General features: G+C 33.3%; 2 protein-coding genes across 12 annotated transcripts; one reads left to right on the forward strand and one right to left on the reverse strand.

Annotated features, from left to right (window-relative positions):
- Nucleotides 1–673: 673 nt before the first annotated feature.
- On the forward strand, nt 674–22,715 carry LOC117161076 (protein meiotic P26). Of its 11 annotated transcripts, none has more exons than XR_013060415.1 (10): nt 674–2,435; nt 2,610–2,941; nt 3,024–3,228; nt 3,301–3,799; nt 3,923–4,090; nt 4,165–4,415; nt 4,490–4,847; nt 4,935–5,167; nt 5,309–6,004; nt 21,205–22,715. XR_013060415.1 is itself a non-coding variant. In XM_033342295.2 (10 exons), exons 2-10 carry the CDS (start codon nt 1,755–1,757, stop codon nt 5,411–5,413), a joined length of 2,832 nt encoding a protein of 943 aa, XP_033198186.2. In that variant the 5' UTR covers nt 674–1,570; nt 1,658–1,754; the 3' UTR covers nt 5,414–15,667. The 11 variants fall into 11 exon arrangements, 1 of the variants encoding a protein (XP_033198186.2); XR_013060413.1 differs by lacking the exon at nt 21,205–22,715 and adding an exon at nt 13,980–15,667 and having other exon boundaries at nt 5,309–13,873; XR_013060409.1 differs by lacking the exon at nt 21,205–22,715 and adding an exon at nt 9,746–15,667 and having other exon boundaries at nt 5,309–9,653.
- Nucleotides 15,791–19,832, reverse strand: ric8a (ric8 guanine nucleotide exchange factor A). The gene is made up of 10 exons (XM_033342303.2): nt 19,649–19,832; nt 18,111–19,539; nt 17,886–18,025; nt 17,543–17,652; nt 17,010–17,463; nt 16,693–16,939; nt 16,477–16,621; nt 16,258–16,408; nt 16,072–16,191; nt 15,791–15,991 (listed from the first exon to the last, which is right to left on the reverse strand). The coding sequence occupies exons 2-10, from the start codon at nt 18,186–18,188 to the stop codon at nt 15,865–15,867; spliced, it is 1,572 nt and encodes a 523-aa protein (XP_033198194.1). The 5' UTR covers nt 18,189–19,539; nt 19,649–19,832; the 3' UTR covers nt 15,791–15,864.
- Nucleotides 22,716–24,012: the final 1,297 nt, after the last annotated feature.

Consider the following 24,012-nt stretch of genomic DNA (forward strand, 5'->3'; position numbering starts at 1 on the left):
TAATGTTGCGTAATTTACGCCAAATAATTCTTTAATCCTTTAAATAATGATGTTATCATTTTATTATTAATAAATGATTCTGAATCCTATACGATATTCATGAAAATATAGTATGAAGTGCGCGAAATTTAAAAAATGTTATTTAATCACTTTTTTTATACTGTAAAAGAATCATACTTAAAGAGTTTCGATCTGAAAGATAATCATGCAAGGTTAAGAGGTGATTCTATGTGTAAAAATAAATCGAAAACGTAAAGTAACATTTTTTCATACAAAGCTTAATTTTAGTGAAAATCGAGTTTAAAAAATTAGTTAGTAATTTAACTAATTATTGGTTAGGTACGTCATCAATCAGCAGATAAATAATGCGCAAATAGGTAAAAAATGTATGGAATGAAAGTTTTCTGTTTAGGGTCTCGTTTTTAAGAAAATAAAGTTTGGACTGGTACGGTAGATAAATTTTTTAATTTAATTTTCTATTTCTCTCTTCAATTTTTAATTTCAATTTTCTTGAAAACGAAGTATCTTATGAAAAACACATTCTATAGTTTGACTTGCTTTTTTTATGCGGAATCGTTACCGATTATACCGAAAGTATATTTACAAAAATACAAATTTGCATAAATATTCGCAGTTTAATAATTCCTGAAGTATCCTGTATTGTTCTCATTGTAGATTGAAAAATTGGGTCAATAAGGACATTCAAAGTTTACAACGTCTCTAATTTTCGACATAGTCGCGTGATGTCGCCCGGTTTGCTGCATCGACGAAACTTGGGGAAGTTTCTAAGTCCCGCGTTACGGGTCTATAAGTGCACTCATCGTTATATTAATTGTTTGCAGGGCTCCTGCATTGGGGTCAACTCTTCTTGGTTCGAATGATTTATTCCTCCGCTCTACATATGAAAAAATCAGAAATATTCGCGGTTTGAGGCGTCGGATAACAATTGAAATTGAAACAATCGCCGTTTCGCTATCGTAAACGACTCAAAGGGGATTCGTGGATGATCGATAAAAATGTTTCTTAGTACATTCGATACGCAAGTCAAAACGTTGATCCTGTTCAAAACGAATATTTAATACGAATTCAGTTGGTAAGCATTCCGAGACCAGTGACGAAGAGAATAGTGTTACAAATGTAAATAGAAAGAAGAATAGATTCAAAGCTCTTGCAGAGAGAGGGAAGGAAAACGAATTAACCGCGTGTGTGTGTGTGTGACTACAGAAGTAAAACTTGGAGAGGAATTTTTTTTATCTCGATAGACACGAGGAAACGAGAAAGAGAGAGAGATAGAAGGAAAATAAAAAAAGACGGAAACGAAATATGTCAGAGCTTGAAATGCTGCATGACAAAAATTCGTTCGTCGTAACGAGCGTCTTGCGTTGATTTGATTTTTTCTCTTTCTCTTTTTTCCGTTCATTAGTGTGCGCCACAAGCATTATTTTTATACACACGGTAGTAGAAATCCCCGTTGGTGGTGGCCAACCGTGACTAGCAGTGTTTTGTTTCGTTGATTAAACGATCGATGCTACGATGTCTTGGCCCTCGTGTTTCACGATCTGAAAAAGGGGTTTGTGGCTTTTCTTTTTTTTCTTCTCGTAATTATTCGTCTCGTTCATTGGAACGATATGTTTAGTTAAATAACATTAAACGTTAGATCTCACGGTTACCCCGGCAAGACTGTCTGTAAGAAATAAAGAAACTATCCACAAAGGAGAAGATATTCGCAGACAAACAAGAAGTGATTTACAAAGATGGCATCGTCTATGGTGGCTGTTCCTTCTGGAACAGCTTCGGTTCCAGCTGGAACTGGTATCAGTCAAAACGAAGATGTGGAGAATGGGAATGTGTTTACTGAACGAAACATAAACACTGTTACCAGCTGCAGCGAAACCTCCAATCCTGGTGATGCCTTGGAAGAAATAAATTGTGGCTCAGGTGAATCAGGTGATCAGGAATGTGCTATTTGCATGAGCAAACTTTGTTCTCCACGAGTGCTCTCTTGTCTTCATGTGTTTTGCGAGGCTTGCCTGGATAAGCTTCTGATGGACGAGGCAGGTGACTCTAAAGTTAGCTCTGTCCTAATCTGCCCGCTCTGTCAACAAGAAACTTCCATTAGTTCTAAGGGTGCTGCGTCATTGACATGCGATTATGTTCTAACGAATATACTTGACATGTCCGCGATTGAGAACATGGCTGTACTCTGTACCTCGTGTAAAGCCAAAGAGAGTGCGGTTGCACGTTGCTCGGACTGTGCCAACTTCTTATGTCCGAATTGCAACACCGCACACCAGTTCATGCGTTGTTTTGAAAGTCACAAGGTCATGGCCTTTGAAGATTTAAAGCAATCCAACGAAGCTATACCAATACACAAACCTATTTTTTGCGAATATCATCCTGCTGAAAATATGAAATTTTACTGCTACACTTGCCAGGTAATTAGCATGCCTCCAAATTCTTTGATTTTGTGATAATTTATTGAGGACTGTAGAGTCCATACATAGTATGGATTATGAATAGACTTAAACCTCTTATTGTATTATTATTGGTAAGAGTACTGGTATAAGATCAAATATTATAAAACCCACTTTATTAATTGTTCAATTTAGGAACCTATATGCAACGAGTGTTTGCTTATTGAACACAAAACTCCAGAGCATCAGTATGAAAGACTAATGGATGCAGAACCACGTCAGAAAGAAGAATTAATAAAATTGATGAATGAGAGTAAAGCAAGAATAGCAGACTGTGACCAAGTATCTGCACAACTAGAAAATGCACTTAGTGAACTACAAGCACAACATGATCAAGCTAAAGATCTAATTGTAGAGACATTTCAGAGTTACAAGGCTGTTTTAGAGAAATGTCGAGACAATGCCCTGGTTGAGCTTGAAAAATTACATTCAGATAGGGAATTAGAAATAATGGACACGTTTCATAGGTTAGAGGAACATTCTTCACTTGGAACAAATATTGTCTATATCTTTAAAATGTATTTACTACATCATTGTTCATGTTTACAGCGTTGAAAAGACAGTGGAGAAGATAGAAGATGCTTGTCGTTTTACCTCCAGACTTCTTGAGCATGGTGATGCTGTGGAGATCCTCGCTCTTCGTCGTATCGTAGGAACACAGTTAATGAATTTAATAAAAAACACACCAAAGCCAAATGTTACGTTTTCTATTCAGTTTCAAACTGACTACAACCAGTTTGAAAAAGCACTGAAGGTTTGTTTATACTACATATGTTTAATTGTATCTGAATGAACAAAAATACGTTAATGAAATATATAATTGTAGGAAGTCTTTGGTAAATTTCATACGGAAAGCACACCAGTAACAAAATCCACTCCAGAACCAATTACAACTATGTCTGGAGTTTCTGTGAACCAACAAGTTGTTCATACTTCAATGGGCTGTCCTCGTTCTATTAGTGCAAGGTCTCCCATTTCCCTTCCTACATCAATGCAATCCTCCTTCGAAGGTGACCCTTCATTTGTTATACCTCCAACATCCAGCCCTCAAAGTATTCCACCTCCACCACCTTCTGTATCTCTTCCTCCAGGTCCTATTCATGGGCTTACTAGTATTCAAGAATATAATCTACAGCAGTTAGCTAGTCTGGCGGAAAAAGTCGAAATGGTTGGAGACACGAACGTGGTTGGGCCGAGTTCGAATCCTAGTCCAACGCCGTCTTTCACTTTAGCAGATTTATTTGCCGGCGATCTGAGTTCTACCAGCCATGCAATCAATAATTTACAAGCTCTTGCAAAATTAGGAAACACACTTGGTAATCAAGGTATGGGGTCACTGATATGAATTATTGTGCGTGCGTGCGTGCGTGCGCGCGTGTGTGTGTGTGTGTGTGTGTGTGGTGCGTCAAATGTAGTGTAATCATTTACTTCATTTTGTTTATTTCCAGATCTCGGCAATCCTACTATTAATGGTGGTAGTAGTTTAGTACTAGGGAGAGGTCCTTCGCCAGCCATTGTGGACACACCAAACTTGAGTCTAGCTGCTAACAGTCTTTTAAATGGAGGATTTCAATCATTATCTTCATCCACTTCCACCATACTTTCACAGGGTGCTGGTAAAATCTCTCTGGATTATTGTATATTTCAAATAAGTCAAAACGATTTGATTACATAACGATATTTCTTGCAGATGATTTAAGAGGAGACTCCATGCATAACATGCCTGTAGTAGTAGGAAATACAGTTGGCAATGTAACTGGTTCCGGTTCTGGAAATTATACTCATCCGCGTTCGAATAACACGAAATTAACTCCTATGCAAATTAGGTGTAAATTTGGACAGTTAGGTCCCAGTAAAGGTCAATTCAGCTCACCTCATGGATTTTGTTTAAGTGCTGATGAAGATATTATTGTTGCCGACACGAATAATCACAGAATTCAGGTACTTTTTTCAATATTTGACAATTAGTCAGTTTAAATTCTCTGCTCATATTAATAGTCGAAATCTATTTTTAGATATTTGATAAGACTGGCATATTCAAATTCCAATTTGGTGTTCCTGGTAAGGAAGAGGGCCAATTATGGTACCCTAGAAAGATCGCAGTGATGAAGAACAGTGGAAAATTTGTTGTTTGTGATCGAGGGAACGAACGATCGAGGATGCAGATATTTACAAAAAGTGGTCATTTTATCAAGAAAATAGCAATTCGTTACATCGATATTGTAGCTGGCCTAGCTGTGACTAGCGAAGGCCACATTTTGGCTGTTGATAGCGTATCACCGACGGTGTTTGTAATCAGCGATACAGGAGAGCTGTTAAACTGGTTCGATTGCAGTGAATATATGAGAGAACCAAGTGATATTGCAATTAGTGGTAAATAATTCCTTTCAAATTATGTTTGGCTATATTGTGTGTTTCAAGCTTTTGTAAACTATACATATAAATTTCTTTTGTTTTCAGGTAAAGAATATTTTGTTTGTGATTTTAAGGGACATTGTGTTGTGGTGTTTAACGAGGAGGGAAACTTTTTGCGTCGTATTGGCTGTGACAATGTAACAAACTTCCCAAATGGGATCGATATTAGCGATGCAGGAGATATATTAATAGGAGACTCGCATGGTAACCGTTTTCACGTGGCTGTTTTTTCAAGAGATGGTTCCTTGATTTCCGAGTTCGAATGTCCATACGTCAAGGTAAACGTCCCAAAATTAATCACACGTCCCATTAATTTTCTCTTTTCTGAACAGAGCAACCTTTAATTAATTGAGATTAATTAAAGGTTAGATTCTTTTCAAACGATTCGTATCAAACGATCACCTGACGGAATTTCGCAGGTCTCTCGATGTTGTGGCTTGAAAATAACCTCAGAGGGGTATATTGTAACTCTGGCTAAAAATAATCACCACGTCCTCGTGTTGAACACTCTTTACATATCATGAAGCGAAGGGGCAGACCAAATAAGTATGTCGTAACTTTCTTCAGCGAGTGGAATTATCTTGGTGAATGTCGCTCTACTCTCAACGAAGAACAAATCGATTAATACGAAGAAACAAACGAAAGAAAGAAGAAAAATATCCAATATGCCCGTGACATTGAGTTCTTTGAGATTTGGGCCTATCCAAGCAATAGAATTACAAACGAGTGCAGCATGCAGCTTTAATAGTCTGTATAAAAGAAAAAAAAAAATGGAAAAACAAGTATAAGTGCGTCCCTGTTTTATGAAAGTAACAACGTTCGAAAGAAGAAATAAAAATAAAAAAAAAATTAGGTAAACGTACGTCTCCGACCAAAAAACAGTATAAATAGTAATTTAGCGAAGTTGCATTTGGTAAACTGCCAAGAAAAATTAACATGAAGAAGAAAAAGAAAGAAACACAGTTAGGCAAGGAGTAGCAGAGAGAGGAAATTGGAAGAAAGCCGAATTGGATCGCTTTGACCGGAAGTGGAGGAGGAGATGTGGAAGGAAGTTGCAGAACGGTAGCTTTCCGTCATAATCGGTCACATCATCTTCGACTTCGTCAGTATTTTAGGTATGTTTATAAATCAAATTATTCTAGTCTCTAACGAGCACTGTTTTACACACTGATTTTTCAATCCGTACTCGAAGCAACGTGTATTTTTAATCTGGAGGTATTACGAAAATGTGTGATAAAAGTGGCGACAAAGAACGAGTGGAAGGAAACGAGAAATTAATAAGACTTTTTCTTCCCTACGTTACTTCGAGATCTATTTGTAGATACACTAAGTTTCTAAGATTTCGTTAAGAATCGTTAAGTAATCTAATAAGCATGTTGAGATACGAAAAGGTTACGGTTATTAGAAGAAGTAAATAATAATACAAATTCCTGTGCTTAACGTTGCGGTGAAGACAAATGTTGCATGCTGCGACACATGGTAGTACTTCCTGCTCTTATCATATCATATCTCTATTTAAAACAAACAAATAAAAAATGAAAAAAAAATAAAACTAACAGAAAACACATCCAGTACTCCTCGTTACGGCAGACACGAAGCTTAAACAAGAAAAAAGAACAAAAACTGAAAAAAAAGGAATAATACGAGCTATGTTCCTGGTGATACTTCTCCGTGCATTTGAAAATTAGTAGTTCAGAAAGAGAAAGAAAGAAAAGAGGAATTTTATGGGGCAATGTTAAAGTAGAGAGAGAGAGAGAGAGAGAGAAAGCATAGAATTACAGATACGTTGAAAATCAAACATATAATTGTCTTGCGAGACGAGGAATCGTACACGAATTACATTCGAGAAAATAAAAAATCGAAAATAATTATTCTAGACTTGCCACTGATAATAGATCCCGTTTTGTGCATTGTTAAAAGAAACAGAAAAAAAATATATAATAGGCGAGGCACGTAATGGTTACAATATTTACTCAGGATGCTTTATTATGGTCCACCATATAAATACAATATATATACATATATATGCGTGTGTGAATTATTGGTTCGTGGTGCTAGAGAATAATAATAATATATCCATACCATGTAAATGTATTTGTTACAAAAATTACAGAATCGTTCCGAGATTTAACAATGCTGTGGAATGATCATGTAATATATTATACAAGGTTCATAAGTAAAAATTATACCACCGGTATCATAGGAATAATATCTTTATCTATGTATAAAAAGATTAAAAAAGGAAAAAAAATTGAAAAAACAACGTACAGTTTGCTAAACAACTTCTATTTATGTATATATAATTAAACATGATCCGTAAGAAAAAAAAGATGAAAATCCATGTAAAACACATACATATATATAGAAATACACATATTTTTTAGGGTTGTTTACATGATCAGCCTTAAGATTTAATTGAAACTATAAAACAAAAATATAAATGCAATGTGTATACAACATATATATATATATATATATATACATATATATACATATATATATATATATATACACATATATGTAAATATATATATATATATGTATATATATACACATATATATGTATATATACGGATATATCTGGCAGATCGCTATATATTGTATTATAATTACCTACAATAACGATTGAATGTGAATAACTATCTTGCCATACCAAATGTTAGAAAGCACATCCATATATATATATATATTTCTACTTGGATAGCTTTGACAAATTTGTTTTTCGCATACAAATTGGCTATGCTAAATAGAATTGGTTTTAAAGGGATGAATGGCTAGTTAATGAGGAAAGTGGGAGGATATGTCTAAAACCTCAAGGAGAACAGTGCGAAATTGCAGAAACGCTATAATAGAGCTACTCAAAACAACAGAAAAAAAATAATAAATCTGCGCGTAACATTTGTAGTAAATTGCACGAAGCCTACGTACGTACACCTAAGCTAATAAGTCGTAATCATCTTTTATTATTAGAAGTTTTAATTTTATATATATTAAAGAAAAAAAAAAAGAAGTAATTCTGAAGTATTTAATAGTCATGGTTAGTAGAGTTATATAAATAATGCCTGTGATAATAGTATCGTCAGGATAAGTTGTGTCCTTACAGAGTCTTTGATGTCGTTGCAAGGTAAATATTATTAGAGGTACCGAAACGAAATGTTGTTAGCGAGACGCCTTGTGGAAGGTGTATTTCTGTTTAATGCACAATAACACCCGATACAAAGCCATCGAATGGTCTCTAATGATATGTATGAATTATATACACAATACACAATATGAATATAAGAAAAGAGAAGCAAAAAGATAATATTGAGAAAAAGTAAAGAGAAATATGTTGCAAACATTTTTGCCAGTCGTATTTGAAGACAAAGAAGAAGAAAATAAAAAATGGACTCATAGTGTAATGAATGGATGACCATTAATGAGAGGGTCTTTTACCTCACAAAATTATTATATTACGCTCACTTGAATATTTTAGTATATAGATTTACTCTATTTACATATTTTTATCTGTGGAAGACTACTTGGCTAATTTAGGCCACTGTTGAAATTCACCCCTTATTTGCCTTGATGTTTAAATTACAATAATAATATAAAAGGAAAAAAAAATGAAACGGGGATTACATGTTACGTAAATGGTAATTGTGATAGATTTTTTGATGATTTTTACAATCTCAAAAGTCTTATTATCCTAATATGTATAGAATTATAATAGTCACTCTCGACATAAAAACTACATAAAGAAAACTCTGCTTACATTGTTAAAGAAAAATAACTAATAATTATTAAATGACAAAAAAGTAATGAATATATCACCTTATTGTAAGCAGTTTATAAGAGACAAAAGATATATATACTATCAGTCTATTAAAGTAAACGTATTCAGATATGTTCTACGTATTATACTTTTATCTGATCTAATGTTTTTATCGCTATAAAAAAAAATATATATATATATAAATAAAAACAGTTTCCAAGGCCTTTTTAGATGCCACCTAAATATACTTCTTCGACACGATTTCGGTTTTTGTAATGGTTCTTTGTGTTCGTTTACGAATGACGTGCTATCTATGTGCAGCTTAAAAGAAACACAAAAAAAAAGAGAGGGGAAAGAGAGAAAAAAGAAATTGAAATTCATAAAGAAGGTGTCCATTGTTTTTACGATTCGTATCTATGATATGTTTATAACAATGAGGAACAAATTTAATTAATTTAACGAAGGATTAAAAAATTTTTAATACGGTAGTAAAGACTCATAACTATTGATTCCATCATTCCTATGTATTTATTGACGAAGGAAACATTTATTTCGTAAGTATAATTTGGCGATTTAAAAGTGACGCGTGATTTCAAATTCCCATTCGAACAAATTCTTGTGTTTATAGTGTAAATATTTGGTTTTATATTTTCGACATTGATTAATGATCGGTCTATTAATCGACAATGTGTACAAGAATGAGCTGCTGCAGTTGTAAGAATGTGTACGAAAGAGAAAAATATATACATCTGACAAAAGCCGTTGTTTGTCAGCCGTAAAAGATGATGAAAAACAGGAAAATTGTGTCGCATAGTCAAAACCAAAAAAAGCGGAGGGTATGCTACGAACAAGGAAAAAAGATACGAAAAATTAAATATATAAAATATGTTCCTGATTTTGAAGATCGCATCACATTTAAGTGATACAATAAAAATAAGATTACACTTGCGAGTTTTTTGCGGATATCGCGTCGGGGGGCACTTATATATATATAATATATATATACACAGGTAATAATATATGATATATACATATACACATTAACGATAGGATTTAAAATGAAAAAAAAAAAAAAAAGGTTGCGTCATTAACTGAATTCTAGCCTACGGTTAATCATAGTCTTCCTAGAGTTGTGGAAAAAAACAGAAAGAAAAAGAAAGGTTTTATCTTTATGCGATTACCGAGTTTTTTTCTATCTAAGATCCATGGCTATCCTGGAAGTCGAACCGTGATCTTTTACTATAGCCATAAAGGAGCGTAATAAAATAAAGAAAGTTATTACCCTCACAGTGTTTATGCTGATGAGAATTGGCGGTCGAATTGATCTGCTTGTGAGAGACATTTTATCGAACATGACTTAAAAGTGTAACTATAAAATATTAACTTTAAAAAAGGAAACGGATGGAACGGAGATGTTATAAGTGAAGGGAGAAATAGGAGAAATCGTACATGCATAGGTACATACATATATTTTTTTCCTTCGAACGTTATTATTCGTCGTGTATTTGTACAAAGATCTAAATATAGCGGACATAGGAATTAGAGGAAACAGAAGACGAGTTCACAAAGGTTTAGGAACCGTATCTTTGTTAAATTATTCATGTGGAATAAGTGCGTTTTCCTTGTTGCTCTTTTTTCCTCTTTATTTTTTCTTCCTTTTAAAGTGGCATTTTTTTTCTTCGCTTTACTCATTTCTTGTAGGTCGTTTTTAAGTAATGTTAAACAACTATTTTTTTATCTTCGTCGAGGCATTAATGTGTGTTCTTGTGTCGGTTGTTTAAAGGAAAAAGAGGGCATATTTATATGTATATATTGTCGTGTTGATTTTTTCCACATTGTTCAAATGTTGGATGCGTGCATTTTACCATTTCACACATGACGGACCTATTGTAAAACGGGGACACCACTTTCAGTTTTCCATTTTTTTTTCTATTATTAATTAATATATGGCATCTCGTGTGGGGTTTTTCTTTCTGTTCTTTTTCCTTTCCCCCACCCATAACTTTGATGTTTTATATCATTATTATTATTACAACTATTAATAATATTATGAATACTACTACTACTACTATTACTACTACTACTACTGCTGCTATTATTATTATTATTATTATTATTATTATTATTATCATTATTACTACTACTACTATTATTATTATTATTATTATTATTGCAATTTTTTTATTTTTGTTTCCTTTTCCTTTTCTTGACTTTTTTCGATCATTGTTACCACCTTGACCCGCGATTTTCGTTTTTTTTTTTTTTTAAATTAACAAATTCCTTTTTATGTGTATTATTTTCCTTTTTCTTCTTTTTAATCATTCAAATCTATATTCTTTTTTTTTTTTTGTTTTCTTCCTCTCTCCAATACTTAAGCCGAAATGACGAAAGACATAAAGGATTTCCTTCGTCTCGTTGCCTCTCGACCCGCCAGTTTTCGACAACTTATCTTTAATTTCTATTTTTCATCTTTTTTTTTTTTTTTTTTTAATTCAAATAAGTGCGCGAACGCTCTTGAACAGCTTTTATTACTATTATTGCTATTATACTTATTATTTCTAATATTATTATATTGCGACCATTATTACTATTTTTTAATAGTAGCATTAATTTAAATGTAGTTAATCGTTAAGACTTTACATTTTTTTTTTCTTTTTATTTTTTGTGTTTTGCTTTTTCAAGTTGAAAAAAGACGATGTGTAGATCTCAAGACAAACGCCGAGGAAAGTTTCTCAATTTACAGAACGGCCATTATTTTCATACCACTTCCTCTCTCCCCATTCCGCCTTCGTTAAATAATCATTTTTAATCTTTTATTAGTTGGCTCGATTCGAGAGGAAACGAGATATCAATTGTTCTTCATCCGACAAAAGAAATTGGGAGGCCCTCGGTTTGAATTTCTCGCCAGTTCAGGCCGCACAGTTTCCGCCGATCTTCTTTTTTAATTTTTATCCTTTGTTTTTTTAAATCCTCCGCAGACTTTTACTATTCGCTACGCGTAGTGAAATTCTTTAGTGCCAAAAGAAAGACTAAAATGAAAATAAAATAATAAAAAAAAAAAGGTAAAAGAAAAGTAACAAAACGAAGTTTAAAAAAAGCGAACGACAGACTGCATAATTTAACGAACGGAACGAAGAGGAATAGAAGCACTTCGATCGCGATAATTTTTCTCTTTTTTTTATGTTTTATTTGTCATTCATATTTATTTAATGATGATTTCTTCAAATTGAGTTCCATTTATATTATAAACATTAATAAGTGAAAAAGAAAAAATAAGAATACATGGGGTATCAGTGGTTCTAGAGTTATAAGGGAAAAAAAAGAAAATATGAAGAAAGGAGCAAAAAAGAAGGAAAGAAAGAAAAGAAGAAATTATTATATATATATATAATATATCTATATATATACACACACAACAATTATAAAAATAAAAAAAATGAGGAAAGACAGAAATATTAAACGATTATAAAAAAAAAATCCTTGCTTAGTCAGTTAAAGTACAAATGTTTAAATGTATTCTATGATTAGGTAATAAGTATAAAAACGAGAGAGGAGGCGTGCGTGTGCAAGCGTGAAAGGGATGAGAGAAAGAGAGGGAGAGCAAAACGCGCATAGTTGCGTATAAACTTGGTTTCATTCCTTACTAAGCCTCTGATATAGCTTTATTTATATTTGCATTAGTTACTTGACGTTTAATAATACTTAAAATGACAGGACGGGCTGATAGAGGGCGAAGTAAAAAGAAAGAAATGTGACTTCTTTTTTTTCTTTTCTTCGTTTCTTCCTACTCATTAACATATGATATATATATATAATATATATGATATCATATATATATTATATATATCCACACACCTAATATGTATACAAAACCCTCATTTTACTTTGATATTAATTTTAACGAGACACGCGTTCCTTTTTTTTTTCTTTTTTTTTCGGAGATGTTTTCTTTGACATATCAAATTGACCACAAATGGACACATAAAGAAACCGTTGCATTCCATCGGCGTAGGTACACGCCCTTCGATGTTTCCCGTGATCTCTCTCTGTGTGTTTTTTCACTTTTCCAACGACAAAAACTTGGAACCTCCGCTTTTCCAACAAAAGTACACTTCAATTTTGAGGTGGCAGCTAGTTTTAGACTGGAAGACAGGTTTAAAAACGTCCTCAATGCAAAATAGAGAAACAGTTCTTCTATGAATAAATCTTGTTACATTCATTAGCAACAAAAATTATATCTGAATGGATGATTCTTGGCTTAGTGTCTGGCTCGGCGTTCCTTGACAACTGGATTTCTGTGATTTTATCATTTGAATGCCTCCTTGAGCCAGCAGTCACAAAAATCTTGAAGGGAACCGAAGCAAATAAGTAACAAAAGGTAAAGATTTCAAGTGATACTGTTTTAAGCAATAGGTAGGAAATGACAGAAGAGACATGCAGCTTATCCCACGTGCAATGTTGCAATAACATGTTATTTGTAGTTTGTAATTTATTTGTAAGCTGTATCGTTAAAGAAGGTGGTAAGTAATATTTGATAGTTGGCGAGGGAAACGAATTTTATTCTAATTTCTCTTCGTACATTGTTTCAGATTTAGATAAGAAAATTTTCAGGGAATTTGCTTATTTCATATAATATAAGGGATTTCTTCTTATCTTTTGCCTTCATCTTGGTCTTTTGTAATTGTGTTTCTTCAAATTTGTTCATTAGTCGCCAAATCTTGTACCTGGGAATGGCATCTCCAGAAACATTCTAGTCATAAAGGGTTCAAAAGAGGTCCAGCTTCGAGCTTTTAATTCAAACTAATGGATTATTAGGACTTGTTAGTCTTCCTTGTTATCATGGAAGACATTGTGAGAGGACTTGCTTATTCCAGAAAGATTGACAAATCTTTAAATCCAGATCTGTTTTGGATCTGAACTGTTTACGAGCTTCTATGGACAATTTCACAATAAAAATGTCTTCAAAGAGAATGAAACAAATCAAAACTTGTTCTACATAGGGAGGGTCAGGGTGTCATAAATAAGCTGATAAAACAAAGGGAACAGTAATGTGTGAGAAAAGAACGCCGAGCCATATACTCCTGTATACTGGAATTAAGTAAAGAAACAATGTCTTTGAGGATAGAATTTAATGTAGCACAATATCCAAATAGATATTGGGCATATGGTTTACACCATACAACAGGAACAGAAAAGCAAACAAGGAGTATAGAAATATAAGAAAGAAATAGTAAGTGAAGCAAAGAGTTGATAACAGACAGAGAAAAAAGAAATTCACGCGGTTTGCTATGCGTAAACCATGTTTTCCTGAGACCTCCATTGGTATTTTTTATTAGATGAGACTTTTCACGGAAATGGGAAAAAAAGAAAGATGTTCCGACATGTTGCGTAAATACTTCAAAACTGTAAACTGTATAAAAGGATAGTACAAGACAAGGGAGAAGTGGTAAAAATGCAATATGGAGAAAGCGTGTATTCCAAATATATTTTTTATATATGCTAATGGGATGCCAAGGAGCATGGTGACGTTGTAAACGTTGAAAAAAAAATCAATACTGTATTAATTAGCGCGAGAGTTACACGTACGGTTATATGTAAGAAGAAAGAAAAAGGGAGAAATGCACATGCATATATCGACCGTGTAATCGAATTGTCAGTTCCCCCCGAAACTACTCAGCCTTTAGATTAAAAAAAAATATATATATATATATATATATATATATATATATATATATATATATATATATATATTTATAACCGCGAATTTTCGTTTTCAAAGTATTTCAATATTTATATAAATATATATATACATATATATAAATATATATACATATATATTATATATACACATATACGTACATATTAAAATACATAGATATATATGCATATTCGTTTCTCTATTAAGTCCTTTGAATGAGAAAGAAAAAAGAAAAAAAAGAGCGATATCTTTGATGATTCTAATTTTAATTCCTCATCGTGCCCAACCATCAACTCCTACCGAATTTCCCCAAAGTTTGTTAAAAACCTAGTCTTATATAATATACACACATACACCACATATAAGTGTTACGATATATATATGTGTGTATATTATGCACAGTATGCATATGTACGCATGTATATATGTGTATATAAAGAAAATGGAGAAATGCGAAGTCTCTCCTTTCATTTCAACGGGGATTTCCGCTTGATTATTATATTAATTATTACTACTACTATTATTATTAATATTATTATTATTAATGTTTTTCTCTCTTCCTTTTTTTCCTTTTTTCTTCTCTACGTCGGTACCTACTAAATTTTTAGTTTCATTTTTATATGGAATATTCAAATTTATGGTATTATACGTATACACTTCTATATACACTTTTACAAACAATAATAAAATGGAAAAAAAATAAAATGAAAAGTAAAATATTTTAATCTACGTATTACATTAATATTATTGTATTTAAAGATATGTGGAAAACAGTTGCTACTTATATATTTGTCAAATGTACACGCGCGCGATATAATCTTTGGAAAGGTATCCTCTGCGGGACGGGCAGAACTTGGGAGAAAGGAGGAACAGATTGTTGCTCTGAATATATTTTTCAGAGTTCTTTTACAATGATATTCTGCATAATCATTGCGCTAAGACGCCATTTTGTTCGTTTTGAAATCTCGTAAGTGAGAAGTATTTAAAAAAAAGTATAAGACTCTATTCTCTCGCCATTTACCTTTGTCAATTCGCCCAACTTCGTTACGCCCCGCGCGGATCTCGTTTCCAAGCAAAAGAGAAAAAGAAAGAGTTACTCAAATATGTAGGAAACATACGTTCTTGTCTGCGTATAGGCTTACTAAATGCAATAATAAATATATTGTGATGCTCACGAAAGCACATAACATAATTTACCAAAATTGTAATGTTTAAAATATTTCATGTGATTTTGGAAACTGTTATATTTTTTATTTCCTGCCAATTGTTTAATTTGTAATGTTGTTCTTTGTTCTTTTTTCAATAAAGTAAGCAAACCAACTTTAATATCGTTCTCTTTATATTTCTACGACCTTCAATTTAAAGATACGACTATTTCACCTCCATTGGATTTTCCGAATTATGAAGAACTCGGCTGACAACGAAGCAGGGTACGAAAGTAAAAGAACATTTTGTACATACATGTTTTTATTTCATGTCTGTTCTTTCATATAGTTTTATATATAAGAAGAATTTCTCAGCATTCAATCAGAATCAGAATCCTGATGGGCATATTGTTGTTTTGGCAGTTTCTCTTGCAATTCCAAAACGTGTTCGATCGGCTTTGGTTTCCCGTCTTCTCCAATCCTACAAGGTTGCATCACACCTTCCCTAAAATAATCAAATATATCATAAACATTGTACCAAAAACAAATTGATTGTTATATTCATAAATGAATAACAGTACAAACCTCGTTAACTTATCAACAAGACCAAGAAGCTGCAATGCTTCATACTCTTTCTGTTCCTCTGACATTCCTTCCAAAGGATTAGGTTTTGGATGTTCAAAGCAACCAGTCACAGGATTGATCCTTTGTAAGTACAGATTTTATTAAAATCGTAACACAAACTCATTATGATCTTAAGCTTAAACTTACTGTTCCTTATGTTTCAAGTATTCCTCAGTTTCACTGTCTTCTGATTCAGAAGAATAGTAATTTGGCTTTTTTTTATTCGATCCTAATAATCCTTTATTTGCAAACATACCAGCAGCATTCCCATATCCAGTATACTTTACCATGCGAACAACTAAAAATGACAGGAATATATTATTAACTAAATATATATTATAGTTTATTAAATATTTGTAGCCTTACCATTCTCTTTACACAGTATAAACAAGAACTCTGCAACAAGATCTCGTACCTCTACTACAGGAGAAGTTAATAATTTACACAATTTAGCCCTTAGAGTAGTTCCTTCTTCTGGGCGATGCATTACGTCCCTTAAGGGAGGTAAGATCTGCAAAAAAACCAATAACTAATGCAATAACCTTAAATATCTTGGAACATCTAAATGGAAGAGAGTTTTACCTGTAACCTAGCATATTTTCTAATCAATCTCTCAGCTTTAACCATTCTGATAAAAGTAGTAACAATTGGACTGAGATTTCCTATTAAATCGGTTTTGTAATTTAGTCTTTTGTCTAGAAATTTTAATAAAACATAAACTGCACTCATGTCCATATTTTGATATATTTGTTTGTGTTTCTCTTTACTAGGAGGTATCATTACTGAATAACAGTAATATGGTATTACAGTTAATAGATTTGCGATGTTGCTGGAATATAAAAATAGTATAACAACATAAGATAATATACATATATGGCAATGTAAAAAGTAATAAATACCTCTGAAGATCATCTTCTTTCTTACATTCAGATAACAATAGTTTCCTCAAAATTAAAACTAAACTCTTATTCTTCTCTTCTTCTGCCATATCATCTGAATTTATATACAAATTAAATAATGCTTTTAAAATTTCACACAGTAATGTTGCATTATCTTCCTTGATATCATGTGATTTATCTTGTTCATACTGATTGCTTATGTTTTCCAACATTTTTATCAGACACTCATCTCCATTTAATTCTGTTTTGACAACATGTCTGGTGGTAGCATTTAGGGCAGTAATCAGGAATACAATTCTGGTATCGAATAATGTTACTTCATATGGAATGTGGTCATTGTATTTTTTCATACGTTCAATTAGGCATTGCAAACAAAGTGTTTTTGGTAATATTTCCTGTACCTTTGCACTGTTGAATATTAAATTACATAGTAGTTTGAGAGCTTCGACAGTAACTGCAAAATAAATAAATAAAATAATTCCAAATATTTGATATTTATCTGAACACTTTGCGATTAAATGTAATGTGCTTACCATTGGTATAAATATGTTCTTTTGCACCTGTGTCCTTTAGAGCTGCATTATTTAATATAATACCTAGTCTTTCGCCTGTGATTAATTCGTATAGCTTTGTTTTGTCTCTGCTACGTTAATGGAGAAAAACAATAGAATTACTTAATAATAATAGCAAAAGCTATAGGTCTACATTTAAAGCAATAACACAAAGTGGCTGTCATAAAAGTTCTAATGTTTTGCTAAAAATAAAAATGTGTTTATTCAATAAAGTTTTTTTATATATACCCCGCACACATAAAACAACATATCCAATAACATATTGTATCTCATACAAGCCCACACAGCTATGTTATAGTATTACCTAAGTATCCGTAAAGTAGATAAACAATTATGATGAAGTGATGACTGTGAATTATCTGAGAGACAATGAAACAATTTTTCCCACAGCTTTTCTCGTAACTTATCGTGGTTTAGTTCTTCGAATACAGTCCTGCTTCCATACTAAAATAATATAAAAATAAATATCAAACAAAAACAATTTATGTTATTAACTCTTCACAAAAATCTTTGAGACATTTAAACATACATTTTCCTCAAAGATGGCTATATCTTTTGAAAATTCGTCGCTTGTATCTGAAATTATTCGTTGCACTAATGCCTCCATGTTACTATCCGCATAGTATATTTGTCAAATTCAAAAGAAATTATATCGTATAAGAATGACGTTCCAGACGATTTTTAAACGTCTAAGCGACGTTTTATACACGGATCGAGGTCACTGTATTAAAGTAACCTAACTTGAGCGCCATCTCTATGAAACTAGGCACTCAAAAAGAACATTTCAAAATCTCAGAATTCAGATCAATCTTAAATTTCCCAAGGAGAGCTACAATCTTCTCATTTCTAAGTATTTCAATTAAGGAAACAAAGTGGATTCAAATTTTATTCATATTATGTAATAGAGGTTATATCATATAGGTTAGGATTTGGTAATTTCGATAATTTTTATTGAAAAACATGAAAATGGTTCCGATTATCGAATCGATAAGAGGTTTGAAATCGAATATTTCGTAAATAACGGCCGGGGCACCACTTTCATCTTGATCTCGCATGGAGAGTTTGAAAAATTGACTCCAGAAATGAATGAAGATTTTATTATTATTAATTCACGTTATTCAGATTTACATTACATCAGATTGAGTAAGTAAAAATTTAGTTAAATACCTCTGGATTTTTGGATGAAAATAATTTAATTAAAAACTTCGAAAATTGAAAGATTAGAGAATGATTTAAAGAGGGTAAAGAAATTATGATAATATTTAGATCTACGTTTTTATTTTGAAACTATAATGCAATGTCAATATTCTTATATTACATATGAAGGTTACACAAGAAACATATGGTAAGTACATTTTTGTAAATCTTCTGATTTCAGTGTTAGTTTATGTTAGTTCAGACGATTTTTATATAGCATGGCTAGAAATGAAAACAGCCTGTTAGGTCCAAAGATAGCTGAAAGAATAGCTGATAAAGTAAAAATAAAAACAAGTAATATTTTAATACATTCAATGTTCTAATATTGTGACAAGCAATATTTTGAAAATTTTGAGAAGTATGAAGAAACACATATTCGGCTCTAATACCAAATAAGAAGACAGTTTTGGTAATATAGGATTGACTAACAATATTTGAAACTTTAAAACTGTATTATATCATATAATATAAAATAGTCTTATATAATATTAATAATATAAATATACAATAATAGTTCTTATTATCACACATTGGTTATTATTATATAGTTTCACTACTAACTCATATATTTCTTATTACAGTTTCCACTAATAATACCGATCCTCTCAGACTCCTAAATGAAGCTTACAATTTGCAACGCCCTTTCGAAGAAACAAAATAATCTAACCTTTCTCACGGAATTTAGCCATAGCTCCCTTTAGATGGCAGGAGAAGCTCTTATTACTCATTCCTAGCCCGCAACATTTTATCGAAGATTGACCCTGTAACATACATAAGGGCCGTTTCTGGGGGAACCGAGGACCAGGAGAAAGGGCGTGGAACACGCGATCAAGGAGAAACAGGTTTCTATTCGCGGAGACTTCCACTTACCGGCCGTCGACTCCGTGGTCGATGCTCTGGCGATCTGGTTCAACGACTTTCTTCTCCGCGTACAAAACAAGCTATGGGCATTTCTTTGACCTCCTGACTAGTGCGCGCGCGCGGATTACATCACACTCTTGTAATCGCTCGGCCACCAAGTTTTTTCGCCGGAGGAGACGCCATGATGCACAAAAACGTATATCAGGAGAAATGTTGGTATTAGGAAAATCATGCATTGGCGTAGGGCTTCCCAATTACAATTTATATAAAATGCTCAGTTACTATATACATATTAAACTTTCATTACTTTTGTTTCATATCCATCTATTTACAATGTGCAAGTCTATTAATTTAGGTAAATTTTTATAGGATTCATTATTGATTAAGGATAATTTCGTCGAAGTTTTGTAACATGGAAAATAGTTTCTCGATTACCGAAAGTTGGAAAACAGGGGATCATAGTTTAGACAAAATGTCTCTCCCCCATAGCTATGTGCTATTCTTATCATCCCATCCTCCACACTTTCGCACAGTTCTCTTCATGTTAAAAAGGACTCTCCGTCACTTAGTCTCCGGTTATTTTTGACTGTGGCTCGAAGTAACGGTCGAAGAGAAAGGAGAAAGAAAGAAGGCAAAAAGAGAGAAATAAATTCTTCGATCGCGTCGGATGTGCACATTAGGCGTGGCGAAGAAAAGAGCAGCGATACAACAGGTGCCTCATACAGGAAACCGGCATTGTCAAGCTCCAAGGACATACCGCTATAAAAACTCTTCTATTCCATCCGGGCAGACATAAAAAGGGCGCAGAAGAATAGAAAAGGAATGACCTTGAAGGGTAGGGTTGTCCAACGAGCGGGAATAGCGCGCGCATAGATGCGTAAATTATGCGCCACTTTCTAAATGAAATATGGTATTCCTATCTTTCTTCTTTCCTAAAAAAATACTCGAAGAGCTGGTTTTTGGCGTTAATAATACTGGTAAAACTTGTTCAGTTTTAAACGACAATAGGAATTCTTTTCCACTACATTTTATAGTAAATTCTATTTCCAGTCTTCAATCTATTAAAAGTCTATTGATTTGGTAAAGAAATTATTCTGTTTTAATACTGGAAATAGAACGTACATATTTTTTCTATCCATTCCAGGACTCAGGGCTCTCTTGTATAATAATTTATCACCTAATAATATTAGTGAATTGACAAGTTACAAGTTGCTAATTATATTATTACTTACTTTTTTGTAATTTAGAAATTTTACATTTACAATGGAATAATTAGATCATTTGTAATTTGTAAAATTTATTAATAAAGTTTCATCTGTTTCCTTGTCAAAGTGTGGTTTGTGACTTGTAAGATTTTATCGATGTTAGGTTAATTGCGCAAGGAGGATCATATAATAATACAACTTTAAAATCAATTACAAAGTTAAATTTTTAGCTATTGTGACAAAATACGAGGTTGGAAGCATAAAAAAGGGGAAAATAAATGAAATAAAAGGAAGCTAACAAATGTAATTTATATCAATGTGTATATAATGCAGTGATGTAACATCTGAATATTATTTCAGGGGCTGGTTTGTGAAACCCGGATTTTGGAGTCAGTTTTCCCGAAATCGTACGAAAGTCGTAAGAGGGGAGGGCACCGTGCGTGCGTGCACGCGTGTTGCGTGCAGTAGGCCTACGGTAGATGCACTTTTGGGAAATCATGCATATACGTGGCAACATCGCACAGCGGGCTCACATTCCACGTGATCAGGACCGGTTTGCGGGTGTCGACCCACTGACACTCGTCCACCACAGATAAACCTTGGCCCTGCATATGGGATACATACACCTTACTTGTGCTTCTTTTTATTGCAACACTGAAGATATTCTAACCACTGATGCATAGAAATCCATTGGACGATCAAAATGGCTGCTGTTTTACACTGGTTATACTATCACTCCTACCATTCAAAAATAATATCTATTTCCAAACATTAGAACACGAATTAATTTGTAGTTATTTAAATTTTTAATCTATCTTAACAGGTTAGATTATGCAGCAATTTTCAGAAACAGATTAGAGTTCTAAAGGAATGACTCTATAATAACGTCATAGAATTCCATTTCACTAATTAGAACTATATTCCATCCCCCAATGTGCTCGCGTAAATAGAATATTATTACTATAGAAGAATACCATTAGAGTATTATTATTGTAGAAGAGGAGAGCTTGAAGTTTGATCAGAAGAGTATTGAACGAGAATTATTATCAAATAAATAAACACGCGAGAAGGGTTTGATTCTTACATTAACACCTCGTACAGATGCATGTAAAGGCCTCGGCGTGCATTGCAAGGCCATTGACCGAAGGGATCCCCGATCGATGATCGGCTACCTGCTGATACATTGTTGCCTATACAATAGCGAAAGTATTGTTGGTCCAGTGGGTACCCTCCGGCGTCAAGTGCAATTATTCCGTGTAACCGAGTACACTTTGTTCCTACTGTTCAATATCTGCTTTGCCTTGTTGCATGGCCATTCATTGCAGCTACCGGGTGCAACGCCCCATTCACCTGTGTCATCGGCCTCTACGAGTAATTCTATGTGCATCCTTTCTTTCTATAGTACACAAGTACTATCTCGGAGCAACAGAAATGATTAAAAAGTACTATTACTAAAAATAATTACTAGAAATAATTAATTTTATTAGTAAGGTGCAAAATGTTTTTTTTTAATGTAGTCTTCTAAAATCAGATGGCATGAAAAAATGATTTTATATTGAAGGATTAAGCAGTTTATCATTTTAAGTTTCATACAATTAAATAATAAAGATAATTTGATATGCATTTAATGACATAATCACGTTCTACGAATTTGAATTTTATTCTTTCGCTCAGACGATTGAGGCAAAATTTCGAGACAGTTTTCTAGAGAAGTCAGGAGGACGAGAAGCGTATGTGAAGAGAAACAGGTTCCTCAAGGGGATTGAAAAGCCGCTTGCATGCACCTTTTCAGATGAGACCAGCCTAGATCCATGTAAAGCTCCCTTCCTTACAGATAGCCTACACCTACATGATTCTTCTGTGTATTTTACGTAAGTGGGATGCACATGTGTATATCTAACGGTTCATTTATTTCATTTTCGGTGATCAACACAATTTAATATTATTTTAAATTATCAGAATTATTTATACAACCTTTATCTCTTCGTTTTCTAGAAAAAAGAAGAAGTAGTCAGAGTAATATTTTTAGAACGATGCGACAAAATACGCAAGAATACGGAATCAAGAATTCTATGCTATCTGTAGATAAGCAAACAGTTGGTATCCCTCTATCATCGCTTTGCTCACGATAGATAATGTGCAACGTTGCTATAGTTATCACTAATATGTTCTTCCTATTCGTTCTTTCTTTCCTCTATTCGAGGAGTCACTAACTTCCTTTTTAATGGCTCCTTCGGAACGCACGAAGCAGCCTATGGCTTTTCGTTCGTCCTGCGTTTTTTTAGTGAAAATCTGGTCGTCCTGAGACAAGAGGGAGTAAGCTGGCTGCTAAATCTGGAGCTCCGGCTGGTTGTTTTATTAAATGGAACCGCAACTATTCCAAAATGCCTTGTGCATAAACTAAGATCAATTCTATGATTCCAATTTACTTTATGATTTAAAGAAAACTTCAAATTGTACAATAAACTGCAAATCTTCAATTTTTAGGTAATTCTATAAATAGCGTAGTTGAAATTTAGATTTTGTTAATTTTTTAAATTTAGAAATTCTCCATTTCATTGATATTCGACGATTGAGTGAAAATTATTAATAATATTAATAGACAATTAAAACAGTGTTCTCTAGTTTTAGACATTTTCTGAAAGATAAATTTAGATTTGGATTTAGATATCCTATTGAAAGAGGAACGAACATAGCAATTTTATAAATTAACACGAAAGACCAATTCACTATGTGGAAGTAGAAAGAGTCTAGTCGAGGTCGGTGTGTTCAGCCGACATCGAATATGGAATTTTTTCGATGGCGCAACGGTATACAAGGATTCACCTTAACAGCTTCGCATTCCCCCTTTTCCTTCGTCTTTTTCTTCGTCCAAGGGTCTCGTCCGATGGCGCACTCACTAACACATTCACAATTCTATCGATGTCAGTGTAAAACTATGCATACGTGCACGCGAGCACGCAGGAAAACGATTTTCTTTTATCGTGCCCCGCTTTTATCGTCTCTACTTCTTCTTTTGCTGTACGAACTGGTCGAGATAAGGTGGGAATCGAGCCGCATATTTTCGGCCCGTTCTTAATGCGCCACTTCGCGAGCCCTAGTAAACAGGAAACGACGTCCACGTGCGTCTGTTCGTGAGGGAAAGAAGAGAAGAGAGAACTGGCAAGC

This window comes from Bombus vancouverensis, chromosome 16, assembly GCF_051014615.1.
Source record: "Bombus vancouverensis nearcticus chromosome 16, iyBomVanc1_principal, whole genome shotgun sequence".
Classification (NCBI taxonomy): Eukaryota; Metazoa; Arthropoda; class Insecta; order Hymenoptera; family Apidae; genus Bombus; species Bombus vancouverensis.

Coding starts and splice junctions, on each gene's coding strand:
- LOC117161076 (XM_033342295.2), top strand. CDS start 1,755: ATGGCATCGTCTATGGTGGCTGTTCCTTCTGGAACAGCTTCGGTTCCA. Junction 2,436..2,609: donor TTTACTGCTACACTTGCCAG/GTAATTAGCATG, acceptor TGTTCAATTTAG/GAACCTATATGCAACGAGTG. Junction 5,168..5,308: donor TCGAATGTCCATACGTCAAG/GTAAACGTCCCA, acceptor GGAATTTCGCAG/GTCTCTCGATGTTGTGGCTT.
- ric8a (XM_033342303.2), bottom strand. CDS start 18,188: ATGGAGGCATTAGTGCAACGAATAATTTCAGATACAAGCGACGAATTT. Junction 17,464..17,542: donor AGAACATATTTATACCAATG/GTAAGCACATTA, acceptor TTTATTTTGCAG/TTACTGTCGAAGCTCTCAAA. Junction 16,622..16,692: donor GAAAATATGCTAGGTTACAG/GTAAAACTCTCT, acceptor GTTTTTTTGCAG/ATCTTACCTCCCTTAAGGGA.